This window comes from Tauraco erythrolophus, chromosome 6 (assembly GCF_009769465.1).
Source record: "Tauraco erythrolophus isolate bTauEry1 chromosome 6, bTauEry1.pri, whole genome shotgun sequence".
In the NCBI taxonomy this organism is placed as follows: Eukaryota; Metazoa; Chordata; class Aves; order Musophagiformes; family Musophagidae; genus Tauraco; species Tauraco erythrolophus.
In genome coordinates this window covers 34440272-34467803 of record NC_141470.1, presented here as the reverse complement: position 1 = coordinate 34467803, position 27532 = coordinate 34440272, and the positions used below count along the sequence as shown (strand labels likewise).

At 49.0% G+C, this 27532-nt stretch overlaps 1 protein-coding gene across 1 annotated transcript in view; it reads left to right on the top strand.

The window, feature by feature from the left end:
• Positions 1 to 1400: 1400 nt before the first annotated feature.
• Positions 1401 to 27532, top strand: part of GALNT16 (polypeptide N-acetylgalactosaminyltransferase 16) — an 80025-nt gene continuing 53893 nt past the window's right edge. The window contains 1 exon segment of the mRNA XM_086613352.1: positions 1401 to 1610. Within this exon segment, the coding sequence (XP_086469478.1) occupies positions 1401 to 1610 (210 nt within the window).

Sequence of the window (27532 nt, the reverse complement as noted above, 5' to 3'; positions counted from 1 at the left end):
TTATTGGGAAAAATACCTAGGAGGATGTAAGATGCTTTGTAGCACCTTTCTGCATCAGGAGTGCAGTGTGCTTTGCAGGGAGGTTGGTGTGGAGCAGTGCTGCAACCCTGAGAGGTGGTGGTCCTAGCAATAGCTTTCTGCCTCAAGCGCTAGCACAGTACAAATCTGATAGATGAATTTCATACCGTGCTGTGCTTCAGGAAACAAGTGATGCACAGGTAAACCTGAAATGGCAATTACCAGGGCAGGTTGTAATTACGTTTAGAGTGATTTGGCCAGGAGGAAGGCAGGCAAAAAGTCATTCAGAAGCCCTGCTGCTGTTTTCCGTACTGTAATTCAAATCCTCTAATCCCCTCACATCAGGTGCCTTGGAGGCACCCACATTCTCTAAGCACCTGTCTTCACTGGTAGAGTTTTCTCAGTACCTTCTCCTGCTCTCTCAAACCCTTTAGCCCAAGTTGCACAGCAGCTGTGCTGAGCCTAAAGGTAGCTTGGTTTCACAAGCTGGATGGTCTGTTGCCTAAGCTGGCCGCAGGGTTGGATTCGGTGAGCTTTTTACCACTACGGTTTTGGCAATGCCCTGTAATGTGGAATTGTATCATCGTTGCCCCTCCGCTGCCAGGCTTCCGCCCCCGCAGGGTTCGAAAGGCCCCGTGGCTGTAGCACTTGCCACGCGGCTGCGTGTAGCAGTGACCACAGCAGGAGCTTGGGCAGCTCCATCGTCAGCCCAGGGGACCCACTTCTGTGAACCCTCATGGCTCCAGTGCGAGATGCCTCCGAGCATGTGCCTGTCTCCATGCAGTGGGTGCCTAGATCCTGTGTGCTGTGAGGTGCATCGGCCTCGCCGGCCACTACATCCCCTCCCTGGCCACCTGCCTTATGGCAAAGAGTACCGTGTGGTGCTGAGGACGCCAAGGTCAGGGAGCTGGGCTAGGGGTGCAGGAGGACGGGCTGCTGTGCCACCCGTGTCCCAGCGGCTCCCTCGTGGCCTGAACCCGTGTCACCCGCTCCCTGCCACAGAAGTACCACCACCACACCGGAGCACCCGCTTTCCCGGAGCACCCCTCCCCGCTCCCGCTGGGGCACCAGGAGCATCCCCACCGGCACCCACGCAGGCCGCGGGCCGGCGGCCAACCTCGGCCGGCTGCTCCCCCCACCGGCCAGGCCGCGAGGAGGACGAGGAGGCGGCGGCGCGGAGCCCTCCGCCCCCTGCGGCGGCGGGGGGGAAGTGGGGTGCGGGCGAGGCGTTAGGACCCGGCGGCGGCGGCTGGGCGGTGCGGGGCCGGAGCCGGAGCGGTGCGGGGGGAGCCGCGGCTCCGCCGCCGCCTCTCCCCTCCTTCCTCCCGCAGCCGCCCCTGCCCGTCGAGGCGGCTCTCCCAGGCTTCCCCGGGGCGCTCGGCATGAGGAGGATCAGGGCCAATGCCATCGCCATCCTGACCGTCGCCTGGATCCTGGGCACTTTCTACTACTTATGGCAGGACAACAAGCCCCGCTCGGCGGCCGCCGGCAAGTCCGCCGGCAGCGGCGGCGGTAGCGGCAGCGCCCGGAGCGGGCAGAGGGCGGCGGGCAGGCTGGAGCTCCGCCGGGAGGAGAGGACCATCCCCCTCATCGTGAGTGAGCCGCGGCTGCCGAGCATCCCGCCCTGCCGCGGCGGGGAGGGATGCTCGGGGAGCCGCCGCCTCGGGCGGGGGGAGAAGGGGAGCGAGGGGGGCTTCGCTGTGCCTTCGGGTTGCTTTGTGCTTATTGTAGCGTTCGTGCTCGTCACCATGGCAGCCGGTACAGTCGGGGAGCCGGGTGGGCAAACCTCAGGCGAACAGAGTACTGCCGTGGGGGAAGTCTTTGCGAGTTGTCTCGCCCGGGCTCTGCTCCTCCGGCTGAGAGCGGGTGCCCTTGGTGGAGGAAGAGGGTGAGTGAAACAGCTGGAAGGTTTTTGGTTTGCGTTCAAGAGACGCATACATACATGTATCTATACATACATATATGTAATCGCAGTTTTTCCCATCAGGACCAGGTAAGAGCCATGACAAGCCCTTCCTCTGGCCAGTAGCTGCTGGACATGGGGCTGGGGGATGCGAGCGGCACTTGCTGTGGGGGACTGTGCAGCTGGTACCATCTTCTGCCTCGGCTCCCTCTGCTTTGCTGCTGAACGGAGGACCTGGGCTCAGCGCCCAAGTTTGGTCTGTTTTAAGCCAGAGACGGCAGTCTGCAGGTCAGGCTCAGGCAAGGGTTTGTGCAGAGGGGGAGATGAGGGAGCCCTCGGGGCTCCTTGCTGACCCGAGGGGTGGTAGTGGTGCTCTGTTGTGCTACTTCATATTTGCTTTCAAAGCGCCACACTCTGCCCTCCCTGGGTATCTGTGGGCTTGGTAGGGTGATAAAATCAAGCTCTTCACTTAAGGATGATAAGGACGTTTCTACTCTGTTTGTGGAGGAGGTTTGTCCTCCTTCAGCCTGTGCAATAGCATCAATAAAGCTCTCCCAACTCCTGGCAATAGCTTAATGAAAAATAAACCAGCCCTGGAGCAAAAGTGGCCCACCAATACCATTCCCAGGAGTGATCCTGCTGAAGCAGTTCAGGAACTGCGCTGTGTGTCACTCTTTGGCTGCAAATCCATTTATCAGCCGGTTACGCACACATGGAAGTGAACAAAAGCAGCAGCCTGGTCGAAGTTGGAGCAGGGGCCGGGCGCTGGGGCTCCCTGCTTCGTTGCTCGACTGGTGCTGGGTTTTTTGGCCTCTCTCTTTTCTCCACCTGTAAACTGAGGGTGGTAGGTGGGGAGGAGGTGTTTGGGAAGCCTTGTGAATGTTTGGAAAATGCTGTCAGAGCAGCCCCAGCCCTTGGGCAGCAGGGTGGAAATCCTTCTGCTGAGACCCTTGGCCATCGCTTGCAGCTGCCAAAACTTCAAAGTCAAAACTGAGGCTCTCGGGCAGAGTGAGGATGTTATTTGCCACTCGTTAGGGCCAGGGGCTGCCAGCAGTTCAGGCTGTTTTGCTGCGAGACCCTATACAGAGCAGGAGTGGAAATGAATGTGATGCCTGCCGGGAAAGGAGCTCTGGGCAAGTGCTGCTATTGCTGTAGCCCTTTGGAGCATGCTGGGAAGCGGACTCAGGCTGGCCAGGGCTGATTTGAACAAACCGAGGATTTGGAGTGCTGCTGCCTGTCGGATTCCACCTTAGCAGCCAGGGAAGCTGCCCCTGAGCCCTTAATTTCTTGTGCGTGCTTGAACATGCTGTTCTGGCAGTTTTATTTCTCCATTTGCCTGCTTATCCCTTCCATTTTTTTTTTTTATTGCGTTTACTTTACTCCCTCTCAGAGGGCTGTGAGGTTACATGAATCCATATCATCTGCCAAGCACCTTAAAATCCTCAGGAGGAGGATGCTGTGGCAGTGCCGCACATTGTTATACTGCTGCTGTTTGGGGGGAGGCGGTACGCGCTTGTGGCTAACCACAAAGCCTCTCGTTACAAGCTGTAGTGCCATGCAACAGCCGCTCCAAATCTGGTCCTGCTCACAGAACCACCTGGTAAAGCATCCCAGCTCTGCTCCATGCCTGAAATCTATTAGCGGGGAAAAACAATCATCCTCTGCCTCTCCTGTTCCTCCATAACCGAGGTCCCACAATGGGCCAGCCCCTGCTGGGTGAGTCCTGGTCCCCTCAGCAGGCAGCAGCTGGGATGAAGGAGGATCCCCTCCTGATGCACCTGACAGCAGCGGGGCGTGGTGTAAATACCACATCCTGACCTGCTGTGACCTGTTTGCACAGAGAAGGGAGACTGGAGCAGTTTGTGGTGTTTGGGTTTCCCCTTCTGCACACGGAGTGGTCTCCCAAGGGTTCGGTGTGTTGCCGTGAGAGACAAGCTGGCAAAACACAGTATGGGTGCTGCTGTAACTATGCAGCAGCATGGCTATCGGAGAGCCGACGGGCTGCGCTGCGACTGGAGGTGAATAACGAGCCGTCCTGGCCACGGCCTCTGCCTGCACTGCTGGGGCAGAAGCAGGGAAGCAACTGCAGGTGAGCGCGGAGCGGAGAGGTTGGCAGGGACCTGGGGAGAGCACCCCTGCACAGCGGGTGGCATCTGGCTGGGGTCCGAGCGATCGGTCTCATGGGCCGAGGTGTCCATGTGAGCCTGCGGGGCTGATTGCACTGGGGCTGTAGCTGTGCGAAGTGATCCTTGGCACACATCCTTATGCTGGCTCCTGGGCACACGGTCCACGGGCTGCGGCACTGCCAACTGCCCTCTCCCAGCCAGCGCAGAAAATGTGCCATTTCAACCACCCCGCTGTAGAAATGATGGGTTTAGAGAAACAGCTGTCCTCTTGCAGCGCAGCGCCCTCAACCCCGAGTTCATTCCCCACGAAGTTAGATTACTTAGTATATAATGGCAGACTTGGGTAAGAGGAGGTGTGCCTGTACTCCGCGTGCTTCTCATGTCCCGTGGCCTTCTGCAGAGACACTGAGGCAAGCTGCCCATTTTGATTCAGCTTTTGGTTTCCTCTACTCTGCATGAGTGATGGTGTTGAGTTCAGGTTTGGGCTCATCTGCAAATAAGGGTGACTCATGTGACTTATGGGTCTCCGGAAAATATTTTTTCAGTTTTCTAAAACTGGCTGCTTTTCTGTCTGGGACAAAAAAATCTTGTGTTTGGTGTGAGCGAGTCCAAGACTTCTGCTCTTGCGTTTATGCTGTGACATTTCAAATCCGGGGCAAATTAAGGTGAATTGCATGGTTTTTAAAAATTGAAGTGCTTTCTGGGCTTGTGATTTTCTTCTTTATTCTCTCCTAATGTAAAGAACAAAAATCACCTCAGGTTAAAAAATATAGTTGATGGCAAATCTCAGCTTGAAACAGGTTTGTTATTTGTTGACCTCATCTTTATTAGCACAACTTTAAAATTAAAATGTGGATATCTGACTCCTAGAGTCAGCAAGGGAAATCTTTGAATATTGAAGCTCGGGGAGCCGTCAGAGATCAGTGTCCCAGAATAGCTCATGCATTAACAGTGATCCTCCGGATCTCTGGTTTATAGCCAGAAATCTTGACATGTGGGCTCTCTGCAATAGCCTCTTTTGAAACAGGTCCTACTTATGCTTGAAATAAAAATGCAGAAATTGGTAAAGGGCAGGGCTGGCTCAGTAGCATGCTGAGCCCCTGCATGCTTGCCCTTCTGCTCACCATGGAGGGTGGAAACACGACGGAGTACTACAGTCCTAGAAATTCATTTTTTCTGTGGAGCACAGCATAGTTTCATATCAATCAGGAGGAGCCCTGGGACCTCTGACAGTTGATTAGTGAGTTGGGTGTTTCTGGAGATGGGACTTCTTCCCTGGGCTCTTTCCTGTCCCTCCCAGGCAGGAGGTTGCCTTCTGCTCCTTGGAAGTTTCCCGGAGGCAGAAGATGTGCAATGTGTCTTTCGGAGGAACTTTGGCATCGTTTCCACACTGCGTACGGGCAGTTAATCATTCACCATGTGCTGCTCGTCTGCTTCAGCACAGTGCTGATGGGCAGAGCCCAGGACTCTGTCCTCCCGCCTCTAAAAATTGCAGCGTGGGAAGCTCGCCCAGCCTGTCTCCCACTGAAGAGAGTGAGGCCATCCTTGTCTTGTGGGCAAAGCTTGGTTAGTCAGAGGGGTGGCTGGTAGGTAGCTTTGAAAGGGGAATTTTGCTTTTGGCTGACTATGAGCTGAGGATGGGAGTATTTGCTTCCGTTTCCCAGTGAAAAGCTGGATGTGAAGGCTGCCTGCGGGCTTCTCCAGCTCGACGACTTCTCTGGGGTGGTAGGAAAGCAGCAACGTGCCTGGAAGATGGAGGAAGAAGAGCCTTAGTTAAGTGCTCTAGGTCATGTTAGGCTGGTACCTGATCACTCTTTGGAGCGATGTTGTCTTTTATCTTTGTCCTGCCAACTTTTGTGACCTGTGTAGCTCCGCTGTGACCCCACTAGAGACAGTTTGGCAGCTGAGAGACCCAATATTGGAATACTGGCTCGTATTGCCTGGGCTCAGCTCTCGTGGCTGCTCCCTGCCTCTGCTCAGCACGTAAAATGAGCACTGGGGAGATACGATCAAGGCATCCTTTTCCCTTGTAGCAAAGGGTTTCTAAATGCTCTGCAAACATTGCTGAACTGAGCGTCACCTGCCCGTGTTAAGAGAGGAAGCAGGAGGCTTCCTCTGGGGGAGGCAGGAGGCTCCTCTGGGACATGCTGCTGAAAACAGGAGGTGTCTGTAGGCATCAAGCAAGTTGATGAAGAAATCATAGAATCATAGAATGGTTTGGGGTAGGGAGGGACCTTAAAGATCATCTAGTTCCAACCCCCTGTCACTAGATCAGGTTGCTCAAAGCCTCATCCAACCTGGCCATGAATGCTTCCAAGGATGGGGCATCCACAACTTCTTTGGGCAACCAGTTGCAGTGCCTCATCACCCTCACAGTGAAGAATTTCTTCCTTATATCTAATCTAAATCCACTCTCTTTCAGTTTAAAGCCATTGCCCCTTGTCTTATCACTACATGTCCTTGTAAAAAAAACCCTCTCCAGTTTTCTTGTAGGCCCTCTCTAAGTACTGGAAGACTACTAGAAGGTCTCCCCGGACCCTTCTCTTCTCCAGGATGAACAACTGTCAGTTGTTTGATTCTCCCCTCTTGTTTAGCCAGAAGATAGGCAGTGGCTGGACTTCTCTGAGTAGCTGAACTGGCAAGTTTAGCCGCGCTTGTATTTGCCACTGTGTAAGACCACCTTGATGTATGCTCTTCAGACCCTAACTAACTTGGCCAAACAGTGCACTCTGCTGCATTTTTTTTCTGTTGCCTTTGGCTGTGGGTATCTGAATCCCGCAGAGCAGGCACTGGCTGATGTTCACTGTTCTTTCGCGAATTATTTTATTCTCATCCCCTCATCACATTCCCTCTGTGTGCAGCTTTCAGGGATGCTGTTTCCGTCACAACTGGGATAAGCTGCAGCTTTTGTGGATCAGTAAATAATACCATTTTTCAGGGACTTGTATCCCATGGGGCTCCGGCACGCATGCCTGCCCGGAGGCAGGGCTTGTAGCCTTGGGGATATAACTCTAGGAACTGAGGTGGAGCCTAAATAAATAAATAAAAATAAAACAACAAGAGGGGGAAGAGCACTAATTCCTTGCATTGGCATATTGTCAGGCTTGTGAAGTTTAGGTTTGATTTCATGTCCTGCTGTGCCATGGAGAGAGAAGGCCATTCAATGAGATGCCACAGCTCATTTCAGCAGGCTCCTTGCTGTTTGACTCTTACCAGGTTTCTCACTCTTGAGCCTCCTGTCTTTTGGGGCAAAGACCGGGAATGGGGCTGTATAGGTTTCTTTCTGGTCTTGCTCTGAGCAGCTGTGTGTCAGCTTGCACACATGTGAACGCAGCACAGGAGGCTGTATGCTCTCCCCAAGGCTGCTGCACTGCCTGTAAGCCAGACCTCAGATGCAGGCAGCAGGAACCTGAGTCCGGGGAGGCACGGTGAGCGGCGCACGGTGAGCAAGCCGGTGAAGTCTCCGTGTTCAACAGCTCATGAAATGCTCTTGTTTTCTTAAAACATCTTCATCTCAAGCTAAAGGACTTGGGCTCTCCATCACGCCAGCCTGCAGAGCAGCTCCACTCCCTGTCGCTCTGCAAATGTCTGGGGTGCTGGAAACAAGATGGAAGAGAAGCTGCAGGTCATAGTGCAGATGCTTTTGCAGGGGGAAGGTGCCCCCTCCAAGCGCTGGGTTTGGCTGTGCCATTCAGCCTGGCTCATTCCCTTGCCAAAAGCCAGCATCTGCCCGGCGCTTCTCTGCACCTATATGGCCTCTGCTCTTCACAGTTAATTTTAGGGTGGGGGACAGCCCTTAACGCTTGGGGTTTTGTGGCAGCTGTTTCTGCTGTGGCCAGACCCCTGCAACACTGATTTTTTTTTATCTTTGTGGGATTCTTATAAATGCCAGATGAGAGGCCTTATGCCAGTTCCCTGGGAAAGGATGACTGGGTAACTATTTCTCCAGGGGTACTACTGCAGGAGGAAGATTCAGTGACAGTTTGACAGCTTAATATTTTATTTACAGTGTTTATGTTCTAAAAATGTGGGAATGAATGCTGTTCGCCTAAATGGCAGAAAACGATTTTATATTTAACTTGTCCCAGTGGCCCATGTGGCACATTAAAAAATAAAAGGCAAAGAAAAGAAATGGTTCACAATAATAATATTAATAAAATGCAGTTGGCAGCGCTGGCCTTAATTGTTAATCAAAGTGATGAGGTAGCTGCAGCGAGGTAGCTGGGGCTTGGGGAGCATGGCAGTCCGGGCAGCCTGGGATGGTGTGTAGAGGGGTGGAGGGATGAAATGCAGACCTCCCGAAGATGTTTTTTTACCAGAGCCTTTCCATTAAATCAGTGGGTGAAGCAGCTGCAAGTTTTAGCGAGCTACAGCATTCTTTCAGCTGTTTCCCCCGTTAGATTTGTCTTTGCAGATACAAAACTGCCCTAAAATTTAAAAGCTAAAAATTTAGCAGTGTTTGCTGGAAACAGAAGCCTTTGAGAGACATCTCAGGTCACTCTTTGCCATGGTGAAGCTTGGCCCAGGCGCTTGATCCTGAGGCGGGCAGGTCAGGATCACTTGAAAGGCAAGGGGAGAAGATCTGGTTTTGGTTCAGCAGCACCGAGCTGGGGCTGCTGATGTTGAAGTGCTGAAAAATGACTTAATTATACCTGTTAGAAAACCATGCAGCGTAGCACAAAGGCAATGAAATAAACAGAGGCGAACGTGCTGGGGATGAAGCTTATGGGTCAGCCAAGGACCCTGGCTCACCTGTGCCATACATCCCCTCCCTTCCGCAGGGAAAGCCCCGGCGCGGAGCGTGGCGGAGTGGTATGTCTTGCTCTTCCTTGGCTCTCCCCAGGGTGCCAGCTGGTTGTTCCTGTCCCACGGTATCTCGGTGACAATCCCAGGACCTCGTTCTCTTTTTCCTGTTTCGGAGGTGAAGACTGTTACCTTGCACTCCTCCAGCCCTGTATGCCGGCGCCTGTAGCAGGGTTGTAGGTTCTCTGGGGCTCGTCGCGTCAGTCGTCGCTGCTGTTCTGCCTGTACAGCACCTAGTGCAGAGGCTGTGAGCTACAACATGTCCCGAACTATCGCATTAGGGTAAAGCTGTAACTAAAGCGAGACCCGTGGACTGGGAGTTGATCTGGCTTACTGATCAAGCAGCAAACTCATCCTCCTTACAGGCTTCTGTGCCTCAGTTTCCCCACAGTCTAAAAAGGAGATTTTTACCTGCTTCACAGGCCTTTTGGGAGGCTTAGCTTGCAAGTTTTGTAAAAGGCTGGAGATGAGATAACCTTGGCGAAACGTTTGGTTGAGTTCACCCTTGGTACACATTTGAACCAAGAATGGGATTAGCAGAAATGCAGCAGGTTGGGAACGGTCTGCTGCAAGAGGAAGACATTGAAGGCCCAGCACGGTGAGCGCTGTGTGCTGCACAGCAGGATTGATAAGGGAAAGATTGATGAGGGAAGGCTGTGTCCTACCTGCTGCTGTCTTTCACTCTATTTTTATAAGCACGTATTCCTGCAACTAATAAAAGTGATAAAGGACAGGAGCTGGACTGTCCTCAGCAGATTTCATGCTTGTGGCTGTGGAGACAGTGAGATATATAGGAGTACATTAAACAAAAAAGAAAAAAAAGTAGTCTCTTGGGCCTCGTCTTTGCAGAGAAATAACCCGTGTTGTGATGTGCTTTGAGCATATGGGTAATTTCTCAGTGTTGGTAGAGCTAGAGTTTTTGATAGACAGCTGCGTACTCTTTTCGGAGCCACTTCAAGGGCATCGTCCCTGCAGAGACCTGCCCCAGCTCCTTCTGCGGTGGCAGCGGAGGTCCAGCCACACTGTTGGCGTGCGAGCTTCATGCTGCCCTGCAACATGAACAAGGGTCCTGCGTGGGGCTGCCCCTGGGCAGGGAAGCTGTTTTGGCCAGTCTGATGATGCTTCGTTGGTCATCCTGCCACGATGGAACTGCAGGGTTGACTTTGCGGTCCAGGCTTCAAGGCTACCATGGTCAGGCTGGGTTAATGCTCCAACTTCTGATTCTGTTGCAGCACTGATGACGCTTGGCTAAAGCTGCAGAAAATGATCTACTTTAACCTCTTGTTTTCTTTCTCCCACTCTCCAAATGTTGCATCTTTTATGCTGAAACGTGGTGCTCATGAGGAGGCTTTTTTTTAAAATAGCGGAGAGAGAAAAAACAACTGTGCTGAAACCTGCACCAGCCATTTTGTGGGCCCAGGAAGGGAGAAAAAAAAAAAAAAAAGATTATTTTTCTAGACTTTTTTATTTTGGCCAAGGTGAATCCTGAGGCAGCTGCATCTTGGCTGGAAAAGTGCTCTTACCCAATGAAGGTGTCTTCAGAGGTTCTCTGAAAAAACCTAAAACCTTCCTGCAGGACAAAATTGGAAAACACTGATGCTTTCCATCTGCTTGCATGCTGAGTGCCCTGAACGAAGCATTTGGTGCCAGAATGTGCCATGCTCAGTAATGCCATGCAGAACCTTTGTGCCTTTTGGTATCAAGTATGCAGTAAAAAGCCAAATAAATGAGGAAGAGCATGTAGGACCTGCAAAAACCAGTGCAGCTCCTTGGGTAACTGGTGAGTTAGTCTCTGAGTGTGGGAACAGGGATACAGCAGCAGTGCAAATGGGAGCCATCACACCCCTACAGTGAAGTTAAAAAATTTCTGTGCTCCATGTGTAGTTTTCCAAAGTAATTTTAAATTGTAAAAATTACTAGTAAAGTATTAGAGTTAGGAAATGTGAACATTGCGAGTGCTCACTGCAAACTCTTGTTGCTCAGTGATGTGATCTTGCTGTAATTCCCAAGTGCTATACTATGTTTGTGTTGTTGTTTTGATCTTTTTTTCTTTGTACTTTTCTGGGAGACATTTCGGATCTAGTTGCATGCTAGGAACTACCAGCTACAGCAGGCTGCTGGTGGAGTAGGCTGTAGGTGTTTCCTAACCTTCCTGGGATGTCTTAATTTGGCTGAAGTACCTATTTTACAACTAAAGGTAGAGTACAGCCTTCCAAAGTGATCTCTGGGCAGATCGATAGGGGCAGTGAAAATCCCCAGCACGGGGACGCTGAGTTGCCACATCCCTGCTGGTGCTACACTTGATTCTGTGATGCTGAGGCTCTTGGTTTTGTGTTGGGGAACAGCAGAGCCGGCTCCCCTGGCAGTACCAGATGCAGGCTGGGACGAGCGCAGTCATGTTTCTCTGCTTGCTCGAAGTGCAATGTGGTGTTTATACTGAGCTTGGGTTGGCAGCAGAAGGACGGATGCTCTGCAATGAAGTGACGCTTTCAAAAAAATCTGTTGGAGCAAATCTGAGCAAACTTGTGTCTGTTTGCATCCTTTCTGCGTTTGGGTGGTCTAAGTTTGGTTGTTCCGTGCCCTGGGATGCCCTGTGACTGTGCCTTCCCACCAGCTGAGCAGCCCCGTGGGGCGTTTCCAGTCCGCTGGGAAAACTGGACCAGGCATGCTGGGCACTCCCAAAGAAATTTTGGGAAGGGCTGGGAAATCAGTGGTCCTTCAGAGCTACTTGTGGTTATCACAGAGGGTCTGTAGGGTCAGGCAGTGACGAGATGTGGTCAGGTGAGGTCTGGCCTTGGAGAGGTTGCCCAAGCACCTATCAAAAGCTCCCTTTGGCCAAGCGTGAAAGAGTTTTAAGGCAGTGGGTGAACTGCTGGCTTGGGTCAGGCTCTTGAACAGAGACAAATCTCACACTACATGTTAGGTGAGCCAGGAGGTGGTTTACAGTGAAAGTAAACATCACTGTCCTCACAGTGCAGGATACAGATTGAGTCACATCGGGTATTAGGGAAAATCTGCTGATCTGCTTATGCCATTTAGCTTATTATTAAAAATAATTATTAGTTGTATATTATTTACTTGTAAATTTTCTTAGGCCCAAAGCCTCACCTTCAGGAAAGATGTGCTGGAATTGAAGGGAAACACGGTGGGGTGATGCAAATGGTTGTGCTCGGTGGGCTAATGTGAAGAATAGGTTATTTGGTATATTCTCCGTTCTGCTGCTCTTCAGACATTCATTGTGCAGCTCAGCCCTGTGTGCTTGGTACCACTCTGACCTTTGCTGCCTCTTGCACCTCTGAATCAAGGGGACTTCCTGGGTGCTCCTGCCAACCCCATGGTTTTGGACACGTTAGTCTCAGCATGGCAATGCCCTGGTAGTAGAGTCCTCTTGCCCACTGCCGGCATCCTTCAACCAGCTCTCGCTTGCACTTACTCACTGAGGAATTGGCAGGGACAGTGTGCTGCAGGGACCTTGTTAGAGACGTATGATTATAATGTGTACAAAGCTGAGCCCTTTAAATCTTGGTGCCCTACTTAACAGGGATTTAGTCCTCCCAACCTGTCAAAGCCCATCTCATTTTTCCTCCTCTTTCTTTTAAGTTAGAGGATTATAATTGTCGCATAGAGCTTAGAGGGGATTGGAATGCTCTGTGTCTTTCTTCTGCATTTTCCCACTATCGCCTAAGAAGCATCATAAAGAAGGGACAGGCATGGATAAACAGTTATTAACATCACCGCAAGCATTGAAGAAGGGATGAGAAAATTCTCCTTAACCTTTTCGCACCTGCCTTCTTGCAGGGTCTGCACAGGATGCTCTGTGGCCTTCAGAGCTGTGGCAGCTCCCTGACACGCGGGCGTTAGTCCTTGTCCCCAGATCACCTGGTGTGCGGGAGCAGGGACTCTGGGCAGTCAGCTGGGCAGGAGCAGCAGCTGCAGGAGGGGAGAGCATTGACGGGAACTGGGTGCACAAAGGGATCCCTTTCTTTTTCTTCTGTACCTCCTGTACCTTAGGAGCCCTGTAAGGTGTCATTCTAGTTCCCCGGCTCATGAGTGCGCAAAAGAAACTCGTTGCTGCCTGTGGGCTGCACGTTCAGAAAATCCAGCATGCAAATGAACTCAGTTCCTTCAGCTGGGCTTCAACAGAATCCACACTGTAACAACATCTAAAGTTGAAATCAAATACCTGGACTTTTTCTGGGGAGTGGGTGAGTGGTGCTATTCACTGTGAGAGAATCCTTCAAAGTGCTAAAAAGCAGAAATGCATGGTGACCATTTGAACTCCCTACTGTATATGGCAATGAGTCTAAGAAATTAGGAAATAATGCAGCATGCAGCATTTATTAAATGTTCAGGAATTTGCGAAACTGAGCCTTGTGACAGATTCATTAAGACTAAGTAGATTTTGAGGATCCATGTTGCATTATCAATTTTCTGGTCTAACTTTCTGTTAATGCTTTTATAATTCCACTAGAAATACACTTTCCACTGCTATATTTAACTTGCTGGCCCTGTGTGAAGCTTTAATTGTGGTCCATGCCATTCTCTGTGGCAAGGATAGCCATGAAGTGTGTTGCCAGAAGGTTATTTTGAATCATTAAAGGCAATTCATATCTTTCCAGTCTTGTGTAGGTGAGTTGAATCTGAATGGAAAATATTTCTAGCTAGATCAGAATTTGCTTTAAGTTATCAATTTAATATTTTTCTGTCCGAGGTAAATTCCCTTATCATCACCATTGTCGCATATCTGATGTGGGTAAATTTATATGCATTTTGCTCATTGCCTATCAGTTGGTGGCCCTTTGAGAGTCAGAGGCTGCTTAGCCTGGGGTGTGCTGAGCACCTCTGCAATGCAGGGTTCGCATCCGCACTGGGTTGTGACCGGGGTGGCTCCAGCCATTACCTGGGTCTGCTTGGCAAGAGTGTTGGCAGTGTGCTCAGGGTTCAGGTGCAAAAGGAGATACATGGAGAGAGGCTGTTCTCTATGAAAACTCAGGCAGCTCTGGCAGCTGCCAGCCTTTCCCCTGCCCTGGCTGTGACTCTGTATGCGAGGGCAGTGCGTTGCCCGGCGCATAGCTGGATATGTATCTCCGTAGCAGGCTCTTTCTGTATCTGAGGGGCTTGTTTTGCAGCTCTTCTGAGATGGGAGAGTGAGGCAGGGTGACTTGTTGAATAACAAACTGTTCCGGGCTGCTGCAAGCCTCCTGGAGTTACGGGTTGCCTTGCTGTCATTCTCTGAGCGATTTGCACATCAAAATTATGCAGCCTGAGATCTCCTGTATGTCTTGCTCCTAGCTCAGGCCTCTGGTTAAAATACCAGTGAAGCCAAGACAGCTTGGATAGTAACTGTGTACCAACATGAATTCAAAGAACTTGATACTGGATTCAAGCTACTACCCAGAGAAAATTAAAACTCCGTTTGTCCTGTGGTAGCTGCTGTTGTAGCCGGCCGTACCTCGTTCTTGCTGGGGTTTCACTTGCTTCAGTAATTTGGATCACCTTCCCACCCTCTGTACTTTCTGTGTGGTCAGTGGTGGGTTGGCCACTTAAAAACCACTTTGGCACTTTGCATAACCTGAGAGAGCTGAGATAGCTTGAGGAGAATAACTTTGGCTCGTGTCTGGGGAGGTCGGGAACTTTGCACCCCCTCAGTTACCCTGAGTGCCAGCTCAGGTTTTGGTGCACGTTTTTGTGTTTGTTTTTTTTTCTATGTGTTCATTTTGAGGAAGAAGCAGCATTGGAGGATAAGCCACTGGGAGCAGGAGTGGGGAGACAGGTTAGAAAAAGCTCTAAATGATTCCTGTATGTGCAAATGTTAATCATTAAACCTGTTACTGCTTAACAGCATGACTTCTTGTCATGATAAGCTGCCCCTCCAGGCTGAACAGAAATAAATCTCAGGGTGTTTGAGGAGCTCTAGGAGATGGGCTTTAGCCTCTCCCACCTCAGCTCTAATACTGAATGGTGTTCAAACACTCCTTCGTGGGCTGGGGTGGCAACCCACATGGCAGTGGGGCTCCTTGGGGCTGCTGCTACTTCTTCAGTATGAACTCTGCCTTTGGAGAGTTAAATTCTCAAATTTATCAGGGTAAGGTGAGGTTCCCCATGTTATGCTGTTTTTAATGCCGAGTGACATCCGTAACCATCATCTGGATTCTAGTTCTATGCTCAGACCAGTAGCCTGTGTGATTTGTTTTTCTTAGGGGAAAAAATACACTGTAGGCACTTTAATCATTCTCTCTGCAGAAAAAAAAAAGGAGTGTTTGCATCTGGGAATACGCTCCTGCCATTTGTAGTCTGTATTTATTTTTTGCCTTTCTACCAGGTTCTTAAAGCAGATAGATAACAGCAACATGAGTGCCTGCATGCTGAAACGCTTATATTCGTGTCTGGTGGCACATGGCGCAAGTTGTAATGGGCAATAGCATCTGACTGGCCATATGGCCTTTTTGCCACAAGTTATTAATAGGCTAATGCAAGCACAAGCAGCAGCATCTACTTTTGTAGGAGCAGAATTCTACAAGGATGAATTCAGCTAGTTGTACTCATTTCCCCCCGAAATAGGAGTCTGAATGTGGGACGTCCGCTGCTGCAGATGTCGAGAAGGGGTAGGTGACTAGGTCAGACTCTAGCAGTCTGGACATCAGTTGGATGATGAAGAGTTACAAATGGATAACTAGGCCTTTACCCCCATTATTTTGGCGAGTGATTTTGGGTAATATTCGTTGCTAGTAATTCTGTGATGCAGGCAGGGGAAGCTTGGCTGTCTAAGGTGTGAGGGCCCTGGGGTATAGACTGTACCTGGGCTGGATAACCCACTCTGCAAGGCACGCTAGAGACCATCTCTCCTGATCCAAGAGGTGAGGACCAATGTTTCTGGGGCAGCAGCAATATGCCACCTCAAGAAGTCTCCTAACAGCCGCAAGCAACTCCGAGTCCCTGGGAAAGTCTGTCCTGTTTGACATATACTTGCTATTGCTTTTCAAACATCTCCTTACAGCACTACAGGACTGGGACAGAATTAGTTCTTCAGAGCAGCTCTGTCCTGTGAGCAGAAATGAGCTACTTGCAGTTACGCAAGGGGAAAGAAATGGCCAAAATAGACTGAAAACCCTGACGATCTAAAGGAAATACTTTTGCTCTTGAGAAGGATGAGTGGAAAATCCCCACCTGTTTGGTAGGGCCGCTCAGGCTCCCTGTAGGTTGTGCTTCCAGAAGAACTATTTGCAATTCTCCTGCCAGTTCAGTACCTCTAGTTTTACCAAAGCACATGTGAAAAACAACTGTGTGGGAATGTCTTCAGCATCATTTAGAGGGCAGCTCAGCTATCTGTCCTCTGGACAGACACTGAATCTGACGAGGAAAAAGGTATTTATGCTGTGCTTCAGTAAGTGTTGACCTGAAAGAACTTATCGCTGTGCATTTCTCAAAAACCTGTTAATTTAAAAAAGTCTGTCTTAGCTGTTTATTAATTGATTTGGTGCATTCTGAGAGTGTGAAGGTGAACAGCAATATGCTCCTTGGTTTGCTGAACTGGCTTACATGACCTTGGAGGAGCTTCCTTCATCCTCCCTGCAGATGAGGAAGACGTATGCAGAAGCCTGGGGTGCAAGAACTTTTGTCTTTAGTATATGATCCTAGTGTAGGGTGGATGTGGGAGTATCCAAATATATTTAAAACATTTTAATGTTTGCTGAAATGTGGAATCTTAATATTGTCTTTCTTACCTTGTCAGTTCAGCTATTCAAGTTTATTAGGAAAAAAGAGGTTTTTTTTTTTGTATTTCCTCTTCACATATATGGTGTTGCTTGAGTCAGTCACAGAAAGTGGAGATGTTAAAATAACTGTATCATCCAGGCAGCCTCCCTGCAGACGCTGACTGCCTCCTGTAATAATGGCCCACACCATCTCTTGGATTCTCTTGCTTGTTTGGGGAGGTACGGAAACCATCCGATAGCTCTTCCTTCCCTCCGTCCCATTAAATAGGTTGACAATATAATTTGTAGGATGCACAACACTGTGGTTTTAGTCTGTTTTGAGCCAGATTGAATGCTTAGGGCCTGAAACCAGAAGGAAAGATTATCTAAGGATGCTGGGATTATAGAGTAGGATTCAATGTCACTGGGCTGGAGCTGGCTGCTCCTTGCTGCAGAAGGAGCTTGGCTGCATCCCCTCCTTTGAAAATATGTGATTTGGGAGGAGAAAACTGCTGTTAGAGAGACCTGTCAGCTCCTCCAGAGCTAATTTAAGAACCTGCCTTCCATTCAGGCAAGCGAAATGCTATCTGTGAAGTTTTTCCTAGTATGTTAAGTGACCTGGCTGTGTGTCGTGGCCTAATGGTGTTACCACAGAGAACAGCAGACAGAGGATGATTTTCCTTGAACATTTTCTTTGCTGCATGGGCAAGGGGCTGCTCCCATCTGATTCAGCTGCTAGGCAGATAGATTTCTCTCTGCTGGTCAATAAATAGCAGCTGCTGTTTTATGCACCAGAAACTGGGGTACTGGCTGCTATAGTTGTGACTTAGTTTCTAGTGTTAGATTGGTTAGGACTTAGGTATTGCAGCAAGCCAAGGATCTACGTACTAAAGATGTACAGGCTGAAAGTGAATATGTATTTCTACGTTAAACAGATTGTAGCAGTGTCTGTTCTGCCTGATGATTTTTACAGGGCAAACAGTCCAGAGACAGTATGATTGAGACACTTCAATTGGTACTTTTGGTAATAAACATAATTTGCGTTGACACATCTGGTGCACTTGACTCTTCAGAAATGTAGTAAGTGCTTAAGCATCTTCTTTTACAGATCAAGAGTCTGAGGGAGGCTCAGAAAGGTTAAAGTCTTGATTTACACTGATTGCTCAGGCTCCATTGACTTTCTCTTTGAATGTCTTTCCTGCTGGGCATTTGACTGACATCCCTTTCCCTAGAGCTTCAGTGCATGTTCAAATAGCCACGGCTATTTTGCGGAGAGGGGAGGTGGATCAAGGTGAACAGGCGAATATCCCCTGCTGATGCAAAGTGCCAGCATGTTTTGCTCCCCGAGGATGATGCTTCTCCTCTTGGGGTGTTTTTGGGATGAAGCATTGAGAGCGCTCAGGTGTCTGTTTGCAAGTGTGACATCTTGCAGTGCCGCAAGGTGAAGGCCCTTGTAATGAGTGGCTCAAATGAGGCAAACAGTAATGAGTTGTCCAGGGATGGTTCATTGGCTCCTGCCTAGCAGGAGGAAAAGTGTCACTGTGATTTGTGCTTACCTAGCTATGAAGCTGAATTTTATCCTGAACTGGGTTCCGGGTTTGTACAGGGTTCTTAATTAGAAGGATTCATCATAAACACAGGTATCTTTCTCTTGTTAATATGACAAGGGATAGAGATTAATTAAATCAGCAGAAATGTGTCTGTTGTTTACTATTTCTATGAAATGTGGCAGTCCTTGGTGTCTGCAGACAGAGATGAGGTTCTATATGATACTGCTGTGCTGCCACTATTATGCTTTGAATTATTTAATGAATTACTGACTTCTGAATTGAGGTAGCTCCACAAGGCTTGCTATGTGCTGATCAGGAGATCCTTAAAACTTGCATATTCAGAAATTTCTAGATCTGCAGTGATAAAGGGGGAAAATCATGGCATGTTTAAATTTTAATAGCAGCCCTCTACTAAAATATGTGTTCTCCTCTCCCATACTGCCACTAGCAAAGGAAGGCATAGAGTGCAAGGAGATCCTTTACTATGATAATTTCAAAATTGACAGCTTAATTTGGGGCACAAGTAGATCTTGCATCCTGCTTCTCTCCCCTCTGTCCTCTCTCAACTGGCCAAGGGATGCTTTTTGAAAGCGTCCGAGAAAGTCCATTGGCTGTGTAAAGCTCAAGAATCAGACATTAAAATTGCTTGTTGGGTTCTTCTATGTGAAGCCTAGCTTCCAACACCAAGGATTAGTTGCTTACATTCAGGTTTTGAACGGTCTATGTCTTTCACAGAGAATACTGCAAGGACATCTTGCTGGCTCCAAGGTGCGTAAGCGTTATCTGAAATGCTTGCCAGTGAGGTGCAGCAGGGCTGTCCTCTGAAGCTGGCGGGAACAATTAGAGACCACTCGAGAGTTGGTTTCTATGTGTTTTTTTTGGCCAATAATCCTCATCTATCTCCTCAAGGAATTTTTCTGTTAGCTGGTTTGTCTCCTTTCTTCTTGTCCAGGTGGGTATGATGGTATAAGCAGGAGAAGAGTTTCCTTGCCCTGCCTAAAAAGGAGGTGAACATATGGAAGCTGTCTGTCGTGGTTTAGGCCGATCCGGCAACTAAACTCCACACAGCCGGTTTCTCACTTCTTCTCCAGTAAAGTGGAGAGGAGAAAAATGTAATAAAGGGACTGAGGGTCGAGACAAGAACAGAGGGAGCATCCACCAACCATGGTCCCAGGCAAAACAGACTCAGCTTTCTCAAAGCAAAACAATTTATTAATGGTTACTTAAAAGGACAAAGGGAAACAAAACCGGTTACTTGAGAGGGTAAAAAGAAACAAAGCCAGATCTTAAAACTGACACCTTCCCCCGCCCCCAACCTTTCCTTTTCCTCCTGGCTCTACCTCCTCCGCGCAGGGGGGCACGGACTGGGGGAGTGCAGGTCAGTTCATTCCATGCTGTTACTGCCACTTCTCTCTTAAAGGAGGAGGAGTCCTTACACCCTTTTCTCTTGCTCCAGTGGATTCCCTACTCACAAGAAAAAAATCCACAAACTTCTCCAGCGTGAGTCCTACCCGCAGGATGCAATCCTTCCCCATCAGATTGCTCCAGTGCGGGCTTTACCACAGTCTTGGATTCTTAGGGAGTTGTAGCCACTTGCTCCCGCGTGGGTCGTCACGCAGACTCCAGATGCCTCTCTGCCTTGTCGTGCGTCCCAACACGACCCTCCTCAGGCTCAGGCATCTCCTCTCCACGGGCTGCAAGTGGGTCTCTACTCCACTGAGGCCGTCCTGGCTGCAGGGGTGCTGCCCGCCATCCCGCCACCGGCCGCAGGGGAAACCCAGCTCCGGCACACCCTCTCCTGCTCCATCCTCACCAACCTGGTGTCAATGCGGCCGTCTCTTTCAGTTCTCAGTCCTCTCCGGATGAACTCAGCCCAGCAGGCACCCTGGGAGTAGGGCGTTCCCCGAGTTCCCCAGCCGGCTCTGCCGCCGCCATCCTCAGTGGGCGGCGCCGGCCCGACGCAGGCAGCTGCCCAGCCGGGAGCCAGGGAGCACGGGCAGTGCCCTCCTCCCCTCTCTCCCTGCCCCTGGGCCAAAACACCCCCTCTGGCTCCCCTGTCCCGACCCAAATAGGGCAATTCGCAGAGGTGTCAATTGGCTCAACCCCGAGGGGGATGGGAGCCCGATCCGGTGGCCAGAACCAGGTCTAACCCAGTTCCAAAACCAGGGAGATCACAGTGGCAAAGTCCCTCTCCTGCCACCAGAACAAGCCCCCCCCATCAAACCATGACATTGTCTCATGGAGACAAGTTTTGAGCCCGCTTTTAACTTGGCAAAGACTTTGCCCTCACCCCTGGAGCCTTGAAGAGCAATGCCAGTGTGGCAGGCAGAGGCAGAAAGGGAAGCCCACGTAGATTCCCAGGAAGAACAGACAAAGTGTCTTTTGAGGAGATCAGTGTTGTAGCAGTTGGGTACATCCATACTGTACTGGGCCGAATCCCACTCCAGCTCTTACAGAACATAAAAGTTGTGATTTTCAGCTGAGTCTGTCCTCTAAACACAAAAGCTAGGTGATCAGTGGTATTACTGGAGAGGAGACGAATGTTTGTCCTGTGTTTAATTAAGACCTGCTCTTCAGCGAGTGCTCTGTTGCAGATGCTCTCTGCACACACCTTGCACTTTTCTTTGGGATTAAAGTGTTAAGCAATCTTCTTTATTGCCTTGTCTTCTGTGCTCTCATGTCATGATTTAGAGATGAAAGTGCCTTCTCTGCCAAATATGATCTGATGAAAGGTCTTGCCTGGAAGATTTATTTATTTGAGTATGAGGTTTTTCCAATGTGAGTGTACATTAAGTTGGAATTTAAAGAAATATCTCAACATGAAGGAGGGTAGAACAAACATTTCTGCCTATCCTTGTTCTCCAGTGTGCAGTGCCTATTGCTCTCGGAAGAGGAACAGACTGTTGTGAAGTTGTTAAGATGCTTGAAGAGTCACTGACCTGAGGGCTGTGATACCTTCTCTGTCCAGAAAAAAAAAACAGAATAGTTTCTGTGCAGTTATGTAAACATCTAGCTTGCAGTTGAGGGCCCAGACATGAATGATTTTAAGATCTGTCACATGTCTGAGGACAAGAGTTACAGACCCCTAGAACAGGTAAGAATTTGGTTAAAATTGATAAGAATTTACTGACAATCTGTAGCTTATTGGATTTCTCCATATAAATCTCATGTACTGCACTGAGGATTAATTGATTAAACTCTTCTTTAGAAAAGTTTATTCTTTAAATGTGAGTAATGTAAAATTGCCTTACTGGCTCAAAAAGCCTAAAAATAGGAGTTTAAAGTGGCTGTTGCCAGCAGAGAATATTGTTATCTACTTTTAATTATAGGACAATATTTTCCATTAAAAAAAAAAAAGATAAGTCCAAGTCTTTTGTATTTTTACGGTGAATGGAAACAGTTAATTAAAATAAACATTTTGGGTTTGAAATTTGCAAGGTCTTTCAGATGAAGGACTTAGGTAGACCTGGAAGTAGGTGTTTTATGAAGCCGTTTCCTGCTTTGCAGTTCTCCCTTTGAGCTGAGATGGAAAGAAGGTGTTAATCACTCCTCAAGGGCTCTGCAAGTCATTGCTTCAGTCTTGTGAACATCATTGATTTGTCCTCCAAAAGATCTTGCTGGGGCCATGCAGCTGGAAGAAGGGATAGACAGCTGTGGTAGCTTGCTGAAAGAAACAAGAATATTTGATTTAAGAGCCTGCAGGCACTTATTACTGCTCCTCTTGCTCTGTTGAGGTGCTGATCTTACTTTTTGCTCTCCAGGTTACCATGAACAACTATGCCATTCCTCCAGATTTTGCCAGCTGCCAGCAGGGACAGTGCTTGAGAGATAAGAAACACAGGAGAAACTCGTCTTACCAAGGCGTCCCTCCATCTGTCTGCAAATGGAGCTTATATTTCCTTGTCCCTGAGTACTGCCTCCCTTTTGGGCTGTGAAAGAGGCAAGGGCTGAGCCATAACAGCCTCATAACAGCAGGAGATGGGGCCTTGGCTAGGTCATGAGAGGCCTGGGGGCAGAGGGGTCATCTTCCAATACCTGGGCTGAGAAGACACTGAGGGATGCGAGGTACGTTTGGAAGGAGCATAGAGGGAAACAGGAGGAATGAAAGCCAAGTTAGTCTCCACCGACTGCTGGCTGTGGTCCCTGAGGACAAGCATTTTTGCTGTGTTGCCACTGATGTTTGTACTCAAGGTTAAAGCACTTGAGTGGAGATAAAGACACCATTCTGGGAATGTTTTGCTTCAGATGGGTTGACTGCAAAGAGAATTCTTCTTGTTAGCCTGATATTAACCAGGGGCTGTGAGAGGATGATGACTTTGTCACTTGCCTGGTAATGTGGAAGCATGCAGTGAAGGCTGACATTGAGTCGTTATCAACAAAAAGAAGTTGAGGGAGTTCCTTTCCCTCTTGGTTTAAAGCTTTTTGCTTCAGAGAGGTTAAAATGGTGCTCTGGGAAGAGATCAAAAGGGTGAATGTGTGTAGGAAAACAGAGGATGGGAATGGGTGTTCTATATACGCTTTTCCCAGTTGCTACTTCCCTCCAAAATTTATCAGTCATTTGGGAATTGGTTCTGGCATATTGTTCTTTATGCTGTAATAGGAGGAGTCTGTTAAAGGCATGTCTGATGAGTGATGAAGTACTTGTGTGAGGTTTCATCTGTTAAGATATTACCAGTTAAAGATGGTCATTTGCTGGGGTGGTTGCTGCACCCTGAGCTCCAGTTCAGCACCTTCCAGTGGAAGGACTAGGTGGAAAGGTGCATTTGGACTAGCAGCCCTCAGTTCAGCTCCAAGGGCTCCTGGAGCAGCCTTGCTGGAAATATCTTTGCAGTTTGAGCCACTGGCTTAAGTGGTGGCTCCATAACCCAGAGAGTGAGTATTAACCTGGAGAGAGAAAAGTCTCATAGCCTCTGACTCACTGCATCTAAGTGACGTGGAGTGGGGAGAGCTTGCAGGGGGCCAGGCAGGATGGATAAAGAAAGTTAAATTGGAGGGGAAGTATATTGCAATGTGGCGAAATAGGACCATCTTTGTTTCCTTGTGCTTTTTCCTCTGCGCTCTAGACTGCAGAGAACAGCAGCTATTTAAACATCCCTGTAGACTTTCCTCACTTTCAGATGGAGACAGAAAGGAACAGTAATCTTTTAGGAAACCTGAGGTGTGGGTCCATGCACAGTTTCTGAACTGAGTTGTCTGGGAGATGTGTATGTGTTCTTCGTGTGAGTGTGTGCTGACAGCCTTGAGGTTCGTGCTGCAGCCCAGCTGTGAGTGCATGCTGTAATGGTATTTCAGTTGTGGTAACTTCTGGAGACTTTTTGTCAGTACAGAAGATTTTCATCATCTTTGTACTTATTTTCTTGTTTTATTTAAAGTAGTAATACAGATTGAATGTTTCTCCTACTGCCCTGAGTGGTACAAATGAAATAGTGACAAGCCCTTTGTGATAGTTTGATGTGTGTGGGGGTGTTCTGGTGGCAGGGGAGGGGATTTGCTCCCTGTGCCACCAGATCTGAGTCCCATCCCCCCCGGGGGAGGTTGAGCCAAGGCGGCGCCTCTGCGAATTGCCCTATTTAAGTTGGGACAAAGGGGCGGGAAAGGGCTTTTGGCTCAGGAGCGAGGAGAGAGCAGGAGGGCGCTGCCCTCGCTCCGGGCTCCCGGCCGAGCGGCCGCTCGGGCCCGGGCCGGCGCCATGTGCTCAAGATGGCGCCGGGGAGCCACATGGGGGACTCGGTAAGCGCCCCACTCCCGGGGTGCCCACCGGGCCGAGCTTCCTCTAGAGAGGATTAATATCTAAGAGAAGACAACCACAACGACCGGGTCAGCAAAGATGGAGCAGGAGGAGGTGTACTGGAGCTGAGGCTTCCCTTGCAAATCGGTGTGAGATGGCAGGCGGCCCCCCTGCAGCCAGGGTGTACTCGGCAGAGCAGCGACCCACTCGTGGCCTGTGGAGAAACCCACGTCGGGAAGGAGATGCCTGAGCCCAGGAGAGGTCGTGGAGCAGGGGATGCGCGACCAGGTACTGTTGATAATGGGGCATGGAATGCACGACGAGGTCGTGGAGGCATCTGGAGACCGTGGGACGACCCACGCCGACGCGAGTGGCAGCAGCTCCCTAAGAGGCCGAGACTGGTAAAGCCCGAACTGGTGCGATCCATGGGGAGGATTGCAATCCTGCGGGCAGGACTTACTTTGGAAAAGTTTGGGGACTTTTTCTTTGTGAGTAGGGGATCCACCGAAGCAAGGGAAAAATGGTGTAAAGACTCCTCCTCCTTTAAGAAAGGAGCGGCAGTGAACAACATGGATGAACTGACCTGTACTCCCCCATTCCCTGTCTCCCTGCGCCGCTGGGGGGAAGACAGAGCCAGGAACGAAAGGAAAATAGGGGGTGGGGAGGTGTTGTTTTAAGATCGGGCCTTGTTTTCTCTTTCTCCTCTCAAGTAACCGGTTTCGTTCCCTTTTGTCTTTTGTTTAGTAACTGTTAATAAATTGTTTTGTTTTATTAAGAAAGCCTGAGTCATGTTTTGCCCGAGACCATGTTTGGTGGGTGCTCCCGCTCGGTTCTTGTCTCGACCCTCAGTCCAAAAACCACGACACCCTTTGACCTCCTGACCGTTTGACCATTGGAGGTCAGAGGGATGCCTCCCTGTATCTATCAAGGAAACTGCGATACCTACCTAGTAAGAGACCAAACCTGATCAGTTTGGCTAGTGCACTTCTGTCCCCACCAAGCACAGGTCCATCTTGGATGCCTTTAGTTTAAAAGCCCCAGAGCCATCCTGCAGAAGGGGCTGGTGGCAGGTGGCTCCAGGACCCAGATACCTTCCTTCCTCTAGGATTTCTCTTGCCTGGGGCATCCCTAAGCAAGACTTGGGGCATCCAAGAGTTGAGGCCAAGCCAGGTTACAGTACCCTCCTGTGTGAGGGTGAGCTTGCCCAAGACGGGATGACTGGTGTGTGCATCCTCTGGTGAAATCACCAACCAGGGCAGCAGTGACGTGCAGCAGGCAGGGCCCCTTTAGTTGGAGGTGATGTCTGAGCCTTGCAGCAGAGGCTTCACCAGCAAAAACTAGTGAAGCACTTTCAACTCCATTGATTAAAACTGCAATAAATGAGCATTTGCTTGTGATGACTAAGTGAAGCTGTAATACCTCAATCCATGAGATTTTGTTAGATGTTTCAGTGCTCTCAAGTTAATGAGCCTCCTTGAGGTAGGTATCTCTTTTGACACCTATCATCATGTCTCAGACCTGGCACAGTAGGATTTGATGTGTGTGGCACTGGTTAATGCAGAGATATAAATTGCTATTGCATTACCTTTTCCACGGTGCGTGGTCTGTGTCAATTGTCTCTCTCCAAGGCAGCCATTTTTGAAACAGTCCATCACACGCTACAATTTTGCTTTCGGTAAGGAAGATCACTTACTCTACTGCAAAGAGAAACACGATTTCTTCCCTAATCTATAATTAAAGATCAGTGGACTTTTGAAATATACCTTTCTGTTTTCCTTTAACAAAATTATTCATTCTGTTGTTCCGCATGGCTGGCAGGTATGGATCAACCCCAGGCCTTTAGCATTGCAGTACAAACGTCTACTGCCTGTGTTTAAGGACTGGTTATTCATTTGCAGGAACAGTACCAGGCAGTTATCCTCTGTGAGCCGGCATACAGAACTGAGTAGCGTGCAGTCCTAGCAATTCAGAAGGACAGGTGTGCAAAAATTTCTCCACTTGACAATGGATGTACCTTACAAAGACTTGATTCTGTAACATGGTTTTCTATTGTTAAACTTAACTGCTAGTTTCTAACGAAGAGTGTGCTGCTAAGCTTTTTCTGCTCCACTTAGTTAGGGCATTGGTTGCTGAAGGGTCAGCTTTCCCAAATTGCCCAAATGTACCAAGTGCTGGCTCTTTTAAGCTTCTTGCAAAAGGATACTTTTCTTTCTACTTCTGGAAGGATTCTCCCTTGGATATCCTTAACTTTGAACTTTAGTTATACTTATTTGGCAGGGTGAATGTCTGGCCATCAGCTGCTTTCATCTTTTGCAGTGCCTTTGGAGTAGCCCATGAATGACATGCTGAAAACCAAGCTGTTGAGCAATGTATGTTCATATGGCAGAAAACACCCTTATGATAGCTGTACTAAGGCTTCTACAGATCATTACCAGACCCTGGAAGTACACTCTAGGAAAGGATTCTAAAGTTGACTTTACATTATTTGTGCTGGTTTTGTAAAGTGCTTTTGGCTGAGCTGTTTAAGGGAGAAGCTGAAAGTGGATGCTCATGACAGTCTGACGGTTGTTCTGAAAAAAGTTAATCACAAGAGCTCCCTGAGGAGGCAAGGAGGCATGGCAGCGTGGTACTCATCAGCGTGGGTAGGCAGCAACACTGTGCTGGGTGCAGGCATCAGGAATGGCTTTGGTGAATGAAGACGGCAGAGCCCTGCGATTGCAGTGGGGTGTGAGGCAGAAGCTGAGCATCTCCTCTCAGCACCCTGCTCCCAGGTAGCCTGCCCTGCTGCATCCACAGCAGGCTGTGAGTATTCATTTCCTTCTCACATAAGTGGGAACTGGCTCTGTTTGCACTGAATAAGAACCTAGCTTTAAAAAGAACAAAAGACACAAAACAAACTAAAAATTACTATGGTATTGCTATGGTAACAAACATCTAGAAATGCAGACAGATCTTTGTATCCCTGCGGGCTTGGGCTTTATAGCCTGTGCCCTGATGATGGCATATGCAATCACGGACAGAAATGATGCTGGAAAGGAAAAACAGCAGCAGGTTTATGATACCTTGGGATCTTTCCAAATATGACACCTACTGCTCCCTCTGAGGTGGGCTAGGAGCAGTTGCAGGCTGTGGGTACGCATCTCTCATTGCCTCTTCACTACCCACCAAGGCAATGAGAGATGAGAGGCCAAATGTACTTCACAGCACTGTTACGGCTGAGCAGAAATGGGTGATTATGGGATCGGTATTGGAATATCCTGCATTTTGACTTTAAGAACACCTTGGCCTCCCGTCAGGTTTTTGAGGAGGCTTTGACTAGTTGGAGAAGACTTATGTTTTTTTTGCATGTAGTGTATTAGTTGCAGTTTCCAGCAGCACGTTCTTTGGCAGGTGCAGGAGAAGGCAAAGGGAGCTCAGCTTCTTCCCTGGCATGGTGTTTAGTTGTGTTTGCAGTGCTTCTGGATTTTGCTTTGTTTTCATTCTTGTTTTCCATTTTCACTCTGTCATGGGCAGCATTAAAACCAGTGAAGTAGGAGGGAAGGTGCCAGCAGAGAGCTTGGAGTTTCTGACTGAGATGGAGCAGGTTCTTCCAAAGCACCCCTAAAGGATTGGAGTGTCTTGGCAACTCAGCCATCTTCCTCTCCACAAGCATCTCCCCAAAAATACAGCAAGACTGGGCAATGGGGCAGGAGAAAAAGAGAAGGAACTTC